This window comes from Brachyhypopomus gauderio, chromosome 4 (genome assembly GCF_052324685.1).
Source record: "Brachyhypopomus gauderio isolate BG-103 chromosome 4, BGAUD_0.2, whole genome shotgun sequence".
Taxonomy (NCBI): domain Eukaryota; kingdom Metazoa; phylum Chordata; class Actinopteri; order Gymnotiformes; family Hypopomidae; genus Brachyhypopomus; species Brachyhypopomus gauderio.
In genome coordinates this window covers 29,506,723-29,522,231 of record NC_135214.1, presented here as the reverse complement: position 1 = coordinate 29,522,231, position 15,509 = coordinate 29,506,723, and the positions used below count along the sequence as shown (strand labels likewise).

The following is a 15,509-nucleotide window of genomic DNA, read 5'->3' as shown; positions in this document are numbered from 1 at the left end:
ATCTCGTGGATAAAGCGGGGGATCAGTTACAAGGCATTCAAAGTGGTCCGACGTTTTTGCAGCTTTATAATCTTTGTCTCTTAATCGAAAACACTTAAATGTGACATCCAAATGAATCAATTCAGCCTTTTCAGGTGTCTTGGTGAGCATCGTTCTTTGAAAGACATATTGCAGAATTTAGATGTAACGCTCTAGAGTTTTCTTAAATAAAAAGTAAAGTTTGAAAACATCTTAAAACAAAGCATCGACTTTAGCGCCCCACAAAAAAAAATTGTCATTTTATTTAAGCATTGGAAATTCATGCAGGGAAATCGCATGGAAAGTCGTGTTGTGTAATGCCGGCATAATTACTTTATAATGACATAATGATTTTATTCTCCTGAGAAAAAAAGAGCAACCATACTGGGCTCTAAACAGGAAAACACGTAACTTCTAGTGATGGGAATTTCGGCTCTTTTTAGGGAGCCGGCTTTTGGCTCAGCTCTTCATAAAGAGTCTGCTCTTTCGGCTCACAAATGACTCTTTGTTTTGCCACTTATTTCCAGTGGTAAAAAACAATGTTGCCTACATTTTACATGACTATATGCCCAAAAGAGTGCAAAAAAAGCTCAAAAAAGGTGTTTTCATGCTTGCCTTGTAATAACTCACTGATTGCACTCACATAGTCAATTGTATCATTACATTCTTTTTTATTTAAACACTTTATTAAAGCATCACTTGTGAACTCTGAAATATGGCCAATGGACGCCAAAAGGTTTAGGTGTTACAAAATAACTTACTAAATTAAATTATCATCCATTTCTGGGTAATAAACAAATACTCTGGAAAGTGCAAAACAGCAGCATTAAAATAACATCAATTTGCCTAGCTCGCCTTTCTTCCAGCTGAACTGTGGGATGTATCGTTCTCGAATATCTATGAAGATTATTAGTGGATCCTGCTCAAAAATATATTTTGTTCTTGCAAATAAGACATTCGGCCATTGCGTTATCATGGCTTTTAAAGTACAGCCAAATACTGCTTCTTTTACTTTCTGTCATTTTTCTCCCTCCCGCTCTATCTTTTCACTCTCCTGTTTGTCATAGTGTTGTATCGTTCGCGAACAATTCGTTCAAATGAACAAAACATTTGAGTGAACGAACTGAATCGAATCACTTCCTCAGCTGATTCGTTCCTTTTTCAGTTCAGTAATTGAGCTCAGCAGCGACCATGCAGGCCGGCAGGGGAACTGCAGTGTGGTCTGTGAATCACCGAATCACCCGTGAATCTGGGGGCGGAGACATTCATTGCGAGGGAACTGCGCATGCTCAGTGATTCGTTCAGTGATTTGTTCACTGTGCTCAGGGCTCTCGTTCATTCTCTGATTCGTTCATGAACTGAGGGCTCTCGTTCACTCTCTGATTCGTTCATGAACTGAGGGCTCTCGTTCACTCTCTGATTCTTTCATGAACTGAGGGCTCTCGTTCACTCTCTGATTCGTTCATGAACTGAGGACTCTCGTTCACTCTCTGATTCGTTCATGAACTGAGGGCTCTCGTTCACTCTGATTCTTTCATGAACTGAGGGCTCTCGTTCACTCTCTAATGCGTTTATGAACTGAGGGCTCTCGTTCACTCTGATTCGTTCATGAACTGAGGGCTCTCGTTCACTCTCTAATGCGTTTATGAACTGAGGGCTCTCGTTCATTCTCTGATTCGTTCATGAACTGAGGGCTCTCGTTCATTCTCTGATTCGTTCACTGAACGTACTGTCACCCAGAGAACTGTTGCTAAGGACATGATTCACGTTTGCGCTGTCACTCACTCACATTTTCTTTTTGATTGCACATTTAAGTTGATATTTTCATCTGAATGTAGTTTTTATCTTAATGTTGCTCTTAATTTAATATTTATTTTGCATTCAGTTGTAGATTAGTTCATACTTATTTTTTGTATTATGTTACAGTGATCCTGCGCCAGTTCGTGCTTCAGCTTTTGTGAATTCACTCTTTCACGTGTTTTTATAAGATATTAATGTGAAAAATAATTCGCGGGTCATCACTTTTTCACCGGTTGTCTGCGGAATTCGATCGGCGGAAAAAATATATAGTTTATGATTTTTTTATTTTTATTTTTTTTTTACATGACAAAATCCCAAAATGTATAAAAATATATTATAAGTATTAATTCTAACAATTAACAAGGAATGGTATAAATAATAAAATAGTACGAATTACTGTAAATAGTGCATATTTACTCTCAGAAAAGATAACCAGCATCGCTTGCCTGAGACGCTATCTCGCCTACATGAGATTGTATACAACATGACTGGTTGCTCGCTGGACAAGCACACATGCACAGAACAGTGTGGGGATGAGTGAATGGGAAAGGTTTATGTAAAGTTGTGGGGAGGCTTTATAAAGCCTTAATATAGAGTATAAATACTTAAATAAATATACCGTTTCTATTTTCGGTTATTGCGGGTAGTTTTGGAATCCCCCCGCCAACAATTTACATTCGCCACTAAACGATTCGGTGAACGAATCTTTTGAATGAATCTTTTTAGTGAACTGATTCTAATGATTCAGTTCATTTAAAAGAACTGTTTTGCCCATCACTAGTTTGCCATGTGCTAGCACTGTCAAGTACCCGTCGCTGCAGAAGCAAAAGTCCAGTGGGTGGAGCTGGATCTTAGATCCAACTCCTCCCACCATCCATAGTTTCTTTTGGTCGGTCCAGGGGGCGGAGCTGCATCTAATCCAACTCCTCCTACGTGTCGCTTACGTTTTCCGACCAGGAAATATAAATCCAATAAATTCACCCTTAAGACTTTTACCGTTTAAAGATCAAAATGTTCTTCAAATGTTAATGAAATAACACAATACACGTTTTTTAAGTTTACAAGAAAACGTAAAAGTGGACAGGAATAATGATATGTGATTGCCAACATAATAAAGTACAGTACATTTCTTAAATATGTACTATTTCATTTTTTTTACCTTTAATAAAAAATACTTTTTTAGTTAGGTACACTTCAGGTATGCAGAATGGACAGTGATATTTACTGCAACATGTAGTGCACTGCACAACTTTTTTTTCAAAACCTTGATATGCATCTATAGATGGATGGAAAAATATAAATAGCATTATATTAGTTGTTGTGAAGTTTTTCAGTGAACTGGTTAATGAGGATCATGGCCATTACATGCACGCACTACTGAATAACAATCCCCCTTGAAGTGTCCATGCGGTACCGAACAGCACAATTACAAATTATAAGTAACTACAGCAAACACTAATTAATTTAACAGTTTATGTCCAATATGAAGAACACAACATACATAAGCATTTAATACATCTGTATTCTGTTTAGCTAACCGCTCGTCTTCTAACATCAGTTTTTACCGTCACTTACTTAGACACCTAGATTAGATAAACTTAACAGTGGTTGTTTGTGTAAACAGAAACAGTCAGATTTTGTATAATCACCAAAGGAAACTAGTTACTAGCATTAGCGAGATGAAAATTGGTTTTTATGAATTTACTTTCACATTCGTGATTGTTCACATATGAACGGCGAGTAAATAAGAATACAACTCCTCCTACGTAGTGCAATTACTTCAGACCAATGAAAACACAAAGGTGGGAGGAGTTGGATTAGATCCAGCTCCGCCCCCTGGACCGACCAAAAGAAACTATGGACGGTGGGAGGAGTTGGATCTAAGATCCAGCTCCACCCACTGGACTTTTGCTTCTGCAGCGATGGGTATCTCAGCACTGTGCACACCCCATCTACCTCTCCCCTCCTTGCTTGGTGGTATAACCCTTCGATGATTGGTTCCTCTGCTTGTTGTTATTCTCTGATTTGTTGAATGACAAGCCTTAGAAAAATGGCTCGGTCTTAGAGGGGAACCAGCTCTCGTCGTTCACTTAAAAGAGTCGGCTCTTTGAACCGTTTCGTTCGTGACCGACGTCACCGAACGTCCCGCCAGGACTTCGAGGGGACCTTCTGGGAACGTCCATTATGGCATAGGAACGTCCTATCGCGAACGTTATAAAAAACCTCAAATAAGAACATTCAAGAACATCCCCGGGACATTCGCTGTTTGCTGGGACATCACTGGTAACTTCCTTTATTTATATTTGAGCTTAATCGCTTCAGAGTAACAAAACATAATTATTCTGTTTTCAATTTATTTGGGCAGAAAGAAACATTCTTTTTTCAACAGGATAACTTATTCTTTATTGATTTTTTCCTTCATGGAATCCATAGTACAATACAACAGAATTTCTGGATAATCTTGATGATTCTTGATTTTTCAGTATGGTCATATTCATTTTCATTAACATCGTCGAACGCTAAGAATATATTGTACACAATAAATACAGCACAACCCAAAGGCATCGAGTTTCACGAGACTTACCAAACACCACTAACAACAGAGTAGCTGAGTAGCATATTTGGACGGGAGAGCGGAGTGGAACAGAGCAGAAGAGTGAGAGAGAGAAGGAGGAACGGAAAGACCGAGAGGGCGCGCGCTAACCGGGCTCACGGTTCTAATGAAAAGCGAAAGCTGCGTTGTTTTGCACCCCATTGCTATGTGCAAATATGAGGTGAGATTCAGTCATAAATTTGGGCAAGCCAGATAAAAGAGCATCACGTCATGCATGACTAAAGAAATTCAGTATAGCATCGTCTATTAACCTAATACCAAATAAAGATTCTACTTAGAAAATATATTTAGGATACGAAACGGCTGCAATATATTCAACCATAACAGTGACTAAGGAGCCTTCTCGCACGTGGATTACTATAACTACAGTTTTATCATTTCAATGCTTATACCATACAAGAACGTGTGGATTACATATTGCTCATACAAAGTTTTGCATGTCGTACAAGCAAACGTCTGTCAGGGTCAGCATTTGAAAGGATCGTGCTCATTATTTAAATAGAACAAATTAGTTTGAATTGGCAGTGCAGGCCTATGTACAGTCCACAGTAACATAGTCAGTTATTGGATAGTTATGACCAATTTTGGAGGAACCTACGCTGTCATGGAATGCCTGACATGTTTAAGCATGTTGAGCAATCAGGTAAGTAGAAAGAACCATCTTGGCCTCCACCTGGTGCTATGATCAAATCATAGGAGAATTTGTACATTTTTCCATTGTATTTTAAGAATTCCAGTTAATGCATGTATAGATTTTATATCCTTGAATAGATCTATTGTATAACAAAAGATTTAATCAATAGGTTGCAGATTCTGCATGGCATATACATATATATACACAAATATTTGAAAATATATTTCAATATAACTAGACTAAGATAAATCCATTTGTGATTCAACCTCTTTTTTGATAAAAATAGGTAGCAAGGAGGTTTTTGAGTCAGTGTGTGTGAGAAAGAAAGAGAGAGAGAGGGAAAGAGAGCCCTCACACACACATGGGGTCAGCGGTTTGAAATGGTAAGGAGTTGAATTTTGCTGAACTTGAAACTGGCACATCGATTTTGACTACCAACAACTCCACACACAGGAGAAGTTCTCTATCTGATGCCCACACTACACAAACAAAAATCAAGTTGCATTTCAGTTTACTCACTTGAAATATACAACACTAACACACTCGAGCAGCATAGCAGAGGAAGCATAGTGTTAGACGCTACTCAAACCATGCTAACGTATTGGACTTGTGCTTCTCATAATAAAGAGAAAAGTAAAGGAAAACAAACTTCAGAAAGGAAAGAAAAAATACTGCAGTATAATTTTAACAATGGTCAGTCGAATGCCTCTGGTGTATTGCATCTGGTGTGTAGCCTATTGCTAACAGTAGAACAAGGTTCACTCTCTAAACTCAAACTCAGATCAATGCTCTATCCCACCGAAAGGGGGGAAACAAATAAAATACAAAAGGAACAACAACAGCAACAAAAAATAAATGAAAAAAAAGAAATGGTAATCGCATGAAATTTTATACATTTTTAGTGAATATCTATGCAACTCATACCAAACCACTATAGGTAAAAATTCTCAAGGAATCATTTCCATTGGGTTCTAAACATAACTTAGACTACAGTGGAATAATCCCATTCATATCATTAGGAAATATTTGTATATTTGTTCACACTGATATTTGTACAGCACAGACAAATACATTCTCTCAAGTTTATCATTACTATTGCCAACATCATCCATTCAAAATTTATATAGCAATAATTTCTATATCTTTTTCCTTTTTTTTTTTTTCTTACACATTTTGGTATTTCTCCATCTGACCATAACTAACTTTTTTTTTTCCTTTTTCTTTTTTTACATCACGATAATTAACAGCACATAGAACTCCCCCAGCTATCTTCCTATGCCCTGGACCTTTCAGTATATATCGCCCACACCACCCCTCCCGCACCACCCTACCGCACCTTCATTCCGCCCAATGCTTTCACCCACAGATGTGCGCACAGGCAAGGCAAGAGTGTGGCTGAACGGGTGGGGCTCGGATGTCACACTCCTCTAATCACACGATCACCGTCCTGTGAAAACAGAAATAGAAAATGTTAGAAAAAAAAGGTCAAAGAGGAAGCATGAGGGACAAAAATCAGGAAGGAAAGATTAGTAAGACTGTGGTACGAGCAAATTCTGATAAGAAACAGCACGAGCGTATACCCACTGCCCACTTATTAGCTTTCAGTCCACACTGCACCAGAGTAGCCCGGTTTCAGACAGCTGGAAACACCCACAAGTGCCACAGTAATAATTATCACCTCCCTCTTCCACACTCACCAGCCTCTGCCTGCCTCTTCCTCTCTCACTTGCTCACATCTGGTTGGAGAAAGAGGTGGGTGCCCCCTGCTGGTTGTAGCCGCCTTGCCCGTAGTCTCCCCCCTGATTGTAGCCTTGCTGACTGTAGTCGGGCTGGTAGCCCCCCTGGGAGGCAGAGTAGGGGTCCTGCTGCCCGTAGCCCTGCTGCCCGTATGAGTCGGGAGCTGGCTGCTTCTCCGGGGCGGGTGGTTGGCGCATGAAGGGGGCCACGATGCCGGTCTCCTTAAACACGAACCACAGGTTGCCCGCCCACAAGATCAGGTTCAGGAAACCAAAGACCTGAAAGTGCAACAGATCATAGATCATGTGTGGGCTGGTTGAGGGTCTCTGAGATGAACGCCTATATTAGAAGAAATCTAGAGTCTTGAAGGGGGCGAGCCACACTCACCACAGAGGTGTTGAGGCCGGACATGACAGGGTCGTGAACCTCACGGCAACGGTTGGCCTCGTTCTCACAAGCTGGGATGAGATCCAGCACCTTGTCTGGGTCCGTGGCCGTCTTCACATCGGACAGTCCCTTCGCCCACGCCGCGGAGCTCACCAGCCACATGAAGGTGAACACGCACGTCACTCCGAAGTCCTGAAGGACCAGACATGAGAAGCCGCTGTGATCTCAGCATGCTCGATCACACGCATTATTTCTCCGAGCTAGACTAGGGAAACTTGTGCAATTTGAACGTTTCACTGAAGGAAACTCACGATCAGTGGCCCCTTATTGTTCTCACGATACTTCTCGAAGGCGAAGACGTAGACACTGAGAGCCGCCATGGAGTACAGGAAGGCGAAGACGGCGATGGTAACGAAGAACTCGGCCGAGGAAGAGTAGTCGCCCACGAGGAAGAAGCGTTCGGTCCTCCCTTCCTTGCAGGACGGGGCGTCGAAATAGACCTGGTGAAGCCTGCAGAAAGTTGAACGTTTAGCAAGCCTGGTGCATCCATGCTGCAGGTCTCCTGTGATGAATGTCTAAATCAAAAGGCACTTGAAAGTTCTGTTTGTGCCAGCCTTTGATCTACCTTGGGGTATATTCACACCTACAATTTTCTTGTGACCATTTTGCTCATTTGGCCCACAGCCTAGAACGTTCTATCTACCTGAAGGGGTATTCGAAGTCCACGTCTATTTTCAGGTCACTGTCCGATCTGTTTTTGCACTCCACACTCATGCGAAAGTATCCGGAGTAGCTCCCGCAGGTGGAAAACGCAAATATGGCGAACACCTGGAAGCAGGCAGATAAAGCACGATACAATATAAAAGTTAAACACACAAAGGGAGAAACTAATACAAAAGCAAGTGAGGCCTCTTGCTCTGTTTAAACTCTTAGAATGTGCAGAGTGTCTTAGCTTAATCCCCACAAGGGATGAATGATGAAGTTGACAGAATTCTGCATATATAATGTCAATGACATATGATCTATACACTATATAATTGGAATATATATATATATAATATATAATTTACATAATATATATATTACATGTATTACATGTAGTTTAGAAATACTAGATAGTGTATATTTGATTAGTGTGTGTGTGTGTGTGTGTTTGTGTCTAACAGGATTTATTATCTCTAATGTCAATAGTGAAATGTATTAGTTTACCTAATATCAGTAGAGAAATGTGTGTTATCTAGAGAGAGGCATCGCTGGATGTGAGAGAAATGCATGACTCTCTTGGGTCTGGCTGAAATCTGTGACGCTGAGTCACTCATGGAGATTACACATGGGCTGGGGCTGGCATGCAGATGGAGGAAGGACTGAACGGAGAAAGGAGCTCCAACATTTCAGAGAGATCCTCAACCATCTGTCACACTGTGGAGTTGCACTGTGCTCAGCCTCACACAGCGAGATGGAGAGGAGACAACCCTGCCATGCTGCCGAAAACCAGTGAGAAACCAAGAGCAACCAACCAAAACCACCGAAACCAAAAAAAAAAAAACACTGAAGCAGACCACAAAGAAATCAAACAGGTTAAACACAAACCAGTGTCACCAGATCATCAACCAGAGAGACCAAAATCAGGCTAGGTGAATTTAAAGCAAAAGAAGAATCAAATCTAGGAAGGTCAGAAAGTAATATATCAAGAATAAATTTGGGGTTAGTGAGCTAACTATGAGTTTTAAACTGTGTCTTAACTGTGTCATGATGACAGCTCCATTTCTTACTAGCACAGTGACTATATTAATCTGAATTCCCCAGCTAACATCCTGAGGAGCAGTTTATGGTTTAGCTAAAGTCATAGAAAAAACTGATTCACAAAAGGGAGAGTCAAAAATCCAGGCAGCAAATAGTCAAAAACCAGAAAAGACTTTAGAAGGGCAGGCAGAGGTACAAAAAGGGCTAGGCAAAAGAGGAGGATATCAAAAGGCCAGTGCAAGGCAGTGATTCAAAAACCAGAATGACAGTCAGAGTATACAAGAATAAGGCTTAGTAGAGACACTCTGAGAGGCAATACTTCGCACTGGTGTGTTATACACACAGTCGGGTGTGGTGAGTCGTACATTGGAGTCAGGTGTGCTGGTTAATATTCCGGCGATGGCGCCCTCTGTCGGCCACGGGCGTGATTGCCATTCCTGACACTACCACAGTGACCTGTACAGAGCACTTGTCTAGTCTACGTAGAAAACCCTTATACGCTACCACACTATGCCTGAGTGTAAGGAGATGACTAGAACCCTATAAGATGGAAAACACACAAAGAAAGCACATACACTTTTGTTTTTGCTATGGAAGTGAATGAATGGTGATTATTCAAGCACATTGACGTGACAACGCACCACTCATGGAATGCTTGGAAAGATGAGTCTTTAGTCTACACTTTAAGACAGCAACAGACTCTGATGTACTGACAAGTAGTGGGAGTTCATTCTACCATCTGGGTGTTGGTACAGAAAACAAGTTTCGAGGCCCATCTTCCTTGTCCCATAAGGTGCGGTGATTTGAGTCCTGCTGTACTAGAGGCATGAAGGGTGTGAGATGGTGGTGTGGGCAAGGCAAGTGATAGCAGGTAGGTTGGCGCAGGGCCATTTTTGGCTTTGTAGTCGATCAGGGCTTTAAATCTAATGCAGGCAACTATATAAAGCCGGAGGAGAAAATGCAGCAGTGATACGATGTGTGATCTTGGGAAGGATGAATGTGAGTGGTGCAGTGCATTCTGGGTCACAGCATCCCCCAACAAAATGTAAATCTATGTTTTGGTGTCGACATCTCTTTTTCCAATAAAACTCTTAGTTATTAATGAGAACCAGTAAATTAATGTGTTCTTTAAAATTTATATTGCACAATTTATTGCACAATTTATACTGCACAAACTTTCAAGTGCAGAGTTGCATAGAAAACATTATTTTTGTACATTGCGTGCGACCGAATGAGGAAGTTGTAGACCACCCTTGGGTTTAAGGGACCAGATGAGAGGAGGAAGAAGACGGAAATGAAGACATGTTGCAGATAGAAGAGTTTCCCCAAGAGTGCAGACTTTAACCTAAGTTTAGGCAGACATTACCAACATTAACATATATCTTAACCATGTGATCTTGTGTCTGTAAATGGTATGACTTTGTATACAAAGTCCCTCCTTCGAAAGGCCAGTCCCTCTGAGTATATAAGGACTGACAAAATGTTCAATAAACTAGAGTGCTTTGGTGGTGTGTTGCTTTCACTGACACCCTCCGAGCGCTCATAACTATTCTTACAGAGAGACCCTGGTTGTTGTGTTGGAGAATTTCCATGACAGCATATATAAGGTACCTCAATGCAAAATTACATGTATTATTTGTGTTCACTGATTAATTAACTACAGTTAATCCACTTGATACAGCTGATAAGGAAATAAAATAGCTAAACCAGTGAGAGCTCCGTCATATTATTATTGTTGTAATATGATTATTAAAATATGATTTAAAAAATAGTTTATATTGAATAGTATTGATTGGTTTATAAACTGCTGTTAACACCTGACTAAACCACGGTTCCATGGTTCACTCGAGTAGCAGATGAAGTTATAGTTAGGATCCCCCAGATGTCAGTATTACCCCAGGGCCACAGGTTTTTCCATCAGCTCTAGACCTTGATATGTCAGCATTCATTTGGGTCTATATATAAGACTGTATGTATGTATGTATAAGCTAGCTACACAAAAAAATTAAGGTGAGACCTGATGACTCTGAATGCTTATATAGTGCCTGCATTTCATGCATGTATGTTTTAGTCATCGAATTATGATTACATAAGCCAACACGGCCTATGAGTCATCTGAGACCACATATAAAATATCAAGAAATAAAAATAAAAAGAATAAAGAATATCCATTACAGTTTTTTACGTGTCCTATTTACCCTTTCTAAGAAACATGTATATTTGGGTTTATTTTGTGTTTTTTCCACTGAGAACCACTAGTAGAACAATGTAGTTGAGGTCTATCTCCATCACAATTACAAAACCACAGGGATTTCATAATGCTCAAATCAGCATTACTTTGCCTTCTGGGAATAAATACCTGAGTCTGAGGAGGTTCTGTTTGCACAAATACAAATGCACTCGCAGGTGTGAATGAACACTTACCCACTCCAGCACCTTGATGAATCCAAGTGGTACTTTCAGCACTCGGAACTGTCCTTGGGCGACTAACTGTTAACAGGGCAGAGAGACAGCAGTGATGAAACACTACAGCTGGGTTCTGCACTATAAGAACACAAACATCACCACCAACGACTTCATATAAGTGAGAGGCGGCCGTCCTCTGTTTATTTTCATAGCGTAGGTTATTTTACATTATGTCACATGATCAAATTACTCAGTTACAAAACAAGAGCAAACAAACAAACAAACACTAAAAAGTCAGAGTAAAATGTTTCAGGAATCACAGAGTCAAGCTTTCGCAGGGGCCGTCCCAGGACCACCTAAACCTTGCTGACAGGATAAGTGACGAGCTGAAGGGGAGAATCCGCCCACATGAGGGGGATACAGGACTTAGATGGATCGGAACAGCTTAACACAAAGTAATACATACAGGGGGAATGGCTGGGAATCATTTCACCTCACTGAAAAGCTATAGGATTCTCTCACGTCCACATGCCGATAAACAACAGGGACATTTGTAGAGCTTTTTTCACCCCCTCATCTTCACCAAGAGTACCAATCATTCAGATGCCGTGTACACAAGACTATACAGGCTAAGCATTCAAATGCCAAAACCTTTATATTGCCACCCATGACTTAATATTTGGGTGAAAAGAAATATTCAGATATTTTAAGAGAGGCCTGTAATGAACCACTTCTGTAAATAATGCATGCTTTACTGAGGTAAACAATCCCCAACTGGACCAAGGTCAGTACATATTAAACAAAACACAACCTGTCTGAGGTCAATACATATTAAATAATCCCCAATCCCCAACATGGAAAATGGGCTACTACAGGGAAGCTAAGAAACAGAAGCAAGCAAAGGATGAAGTCACACGAACAGTAAAGAAGAGTAAAACTTATAGTATATGTTTCTCTTTAAGAAGCACATATAAATGAAAATAATGGCTTCATGCTTTACCTCTAATAATTAATGGCCATTAAATGTCTTCCAAGTAAAATATATTCACTTAGTTACAGTCTTAAATGGTGCTTCAGTGTTGCCTCAAAAGTTCAGTGAGTAGAGATGAAAACAGTTTTACTTTGTATCGTTTTTGATTTATGTACAGGAACTATTTTAAGAGACATTCCCCATTTCCCAGTGTAGCCTAAATGAGAAGTGTTATTGTAGTCTGCAGATGACCTTCATTCTCATCAAATTAATTTTTGAGCTGATCACTTTCTGCATAATTCTAGCTGTAGAAACAGGACTCCCAGAACTATTATAATAATGAAATCCTTAAGTATTATCAGCACCTTTGGTAAAGTGAGTATAAATGATTTGGGGAAAAAAAACCATTCAGTGAGGTGAAATTATTCACGAAAAGAAAAGGATACAAATTCGGATACAAACAGATACAAAACTAATGAATAACTCATAGCTCTGCCTACAGAATTGACTGACTCCATGATGCCAAGTTGCATCCTAAATTGCCAGTGTTCAGACAAAAACAGCCCCACCACATCATAGACCTACCACCATACAGAGTTGGACTGAGTTCTTATCTGCATGACTCTTTTCATCATTGTCTGTGATACTGGCTTTCAAAAAACGTACTGGTACTGGATTACTGGTATTTGTGGCACTGGGCTTTTAGTGACAATAGAGGTTCTCTTCTGGCAAACATAACCAGGTAGGTTTGTTAGCAGGTGCTTTGTCTAATTGTAGTTTTGCAAACTTGGCAATCAAATCTTGAAAAACGGTATGGACCCTGTCTCTTCAACCATTCTCCACACTGCCACACTGTGCATTTGGGCAAAATACATTCACATTCGCTTCCACTAGATTTATTCCAGCTCAGGTTTATTAAAACTTCCTTATTGTTGCCATAATAAAGGAATGTGATATTTTCAGACGTGAAGCTATTTTAAAATAGCCAATACCTCATTTGTGAAGGTCAGCAACATTGTCTTCATATAAGGAAGCCATGGTCAACAACTTATGAGTAATTACAACTCAGATGCCCTTACAAAAGGGAAAATATGAGGAGGGGAATGGCCCTTACCAATAATCGGAAGATTATTTGATCCAGCTTTAAATTCGTGAAACATCATGGATATGGATGCTTTTCTCATCTTTACCAAGGTTTTGAAGAACACCTTGATTAAAGGGCTAGCTTCAACGGACTCTCACTCAGACCTAGTTCCCTACACAATGGTCCACTTCTTTACTCACAAGATATGAAGGCTACTGCTGCTTACTCTAATTTAAAAAATAAATAAATAAAATGAAACCAATAAATGTATCCACCCTAACTTTTAAATAAATGTACAGCTGGCACCCATGATGATATGGTAGCTAAAAAGGAATATTAACAATGTATTATACATTGGTGCCAAATGCAGTGTGTATTATGCAGGCCCTCGCCTATGTCAATTGGAGGACATAGGACATGAACCTGACATGTACATATTTTCAAATCAGGAAAGACTGACCAAAATGTTCCCTATTGTAGTCACAAAACAGGGGTAATAAACCAATACATTCTAGTGTTCTTATCAATAGAGAGGTTGTAAGAACTGACCGCCGTTAAGGGATCTAGTTTGTTTTGTTTTTTACGCAGCGGGTCTGTGACATTAAAATAATTAATACAAAACTGTCTATGGGCACGAACGTACGACAGAGAAACGCCCTTTTTGTTTTCGCGCAATCCAGAGAAATACTCAGAACAACATCTCAGAGGAGCTGTTATGAGAAGTCTCTCTCCCCATCCACTTTAGATCACGGTCAGCTAGAAGGAGCACATTATTTTCGCTGTAACCGCTTGATACGCATGTACACCCCTCCGTTTTTTAATCGACTATTGTACATAACGGCTGAAACCGCATTTAATCTTGTTTTTTTTTTTACATACAGCGATACGGTCGAGCACACGAAAGCCGGGAGCGAGACGAATGCTCGTCCCCGTGATGACATGAATCAACAGCGTCCTCTATGGGTAACAAGTTACGCTGGTAACATTTCGGTGAAACACGCGAGTCCTCTAACACATTCCACTAAAAAATCAATAGGCCTACGTCGATTATTAATTGTCGTATCGTTTCGTTATTACGCTGTCGTACGGAGGTTTATTTAATATAAAACCCTACCTGAACTAATTAAAATAACCGATAATGTAATGTACATGAATACAAACAATAAAGATGTGATTTTCCAAATTTTGCATTTTCGCCTTGCATACCTATTCCACCTCAAAATGCATTTAGGAATGAGATTTTTCACAGTGTAAAAAAATGGCCATCATTTATGTCTTCGATTGGAAACAAGGATTGAGTCATAGTAGACGTTCAGCAAAAGTCAGCTGCCATCTTACACAGCAATCCCTACATTTACATCTGCATATAGTAAAGGCCTCCTCACGATGGCTTTTCATGCTGGTCTTTTACCATTTGCCATCAAACTCACTCCGTTATCATTAGTCAACACCTAAAGATCTATCCACTGACCTTCTAATAATAAAGATCCATTTTATGATTTTATCGGAATTCAGCAATATCATAATCCAGCATTAAAAATTGTGTTATAACAACAAAGCATAATATATATGCATTTGCAAACTAAATAACATTATATTGACTGAGATGGCTTTTTTCAACTGAGGCCTGTGAGCATGTCAAGGCATAATATCACCAATAACCCTTGAAATAGTGTAGCTGCGAATAAGCGGAGATATCAGCAGGGCTTTTTTTTTTTTTTTTACATATTTTGGTATAATTTACAAGCGTGTCTCAGTTAGATAACCATCCTACAAACAAAGTCAATCGTATATTGACATATTTTTTATATAATAACCACTGATTTTTTTGTTCTCGTATGCCCTACCTGGTTTATAATATCCATCTTGGTTGCTTGCTCGTAGATAAGAAAAATAGAAAATCGGGGGGAGGCGTACGTAGCAGTGGAAACAGCCTACATGCGGGAGGGGCCAATCACCAGAACAGCTTCACTGCGTCATAGCCGGGAGAAGGCGTATTTGGTGCGCAAAGAACAGGATGTCTCTGCCGCCGTCGGTTACGGTAGGCTGGAAAGGCAGTCACACACAGAAACATCACAGAGATAGGACGTCAGTGAAGCTACGGTAAGATGGAATG

General features: G+C 40.0%; 1 protein-coding gene and 1 long non-coding RNA gene across 4 annotated transcripts in view; one reads left to right on the top strand and one right to left on the bottom strand.

Annotated features, from left to right (window-relative positions):
- Nucleotides 1-6,209: 6,209 nt before the first annotated feature.
- On the bottom strand, nt 6,210-15,379 carry sypa (synaptophysin a). The gene is made up of 7 exons (XM_077003658.1): nt 15,241-15,379; nt 11,358-11,423; nt 7,894-8,018; nt 7,502-7,700; nt 7,191-7,382; nt 6,764-7,081; nt 6,210-6,513 (listed from the first exon to the last, which is right to left on the bottom strand). Exons 1-6 carry the CDS (start codon nt 15,256-15,258, stop codon nt 6,797-6,799), a joined length of 885 nt encoding a protein of 294 aa, XP_076859773.1. The 5' UTR covers nt 15,259-15,379; the 3' UTR covers nt 6,210-6,513; nt 6,764-6,796.
- Nucleotides 15,288-15,509, top strand: part of LOC143512883 (uncharacterized) — a 25,530-nt gene continuing 25,308 nt past the window's right edge. For all 3 annotated transcript variants that reach the window (XR_013130536.1, XR_013130535.1, XR_013130534.1), the window contains exon 1: nt 15,288-15,496. This is a non-coding gene — a long non-coding RNA (uncharacterized LOC143512883). The remainder of the gene's footprint in view (nt 15,497-15,509) is intronic.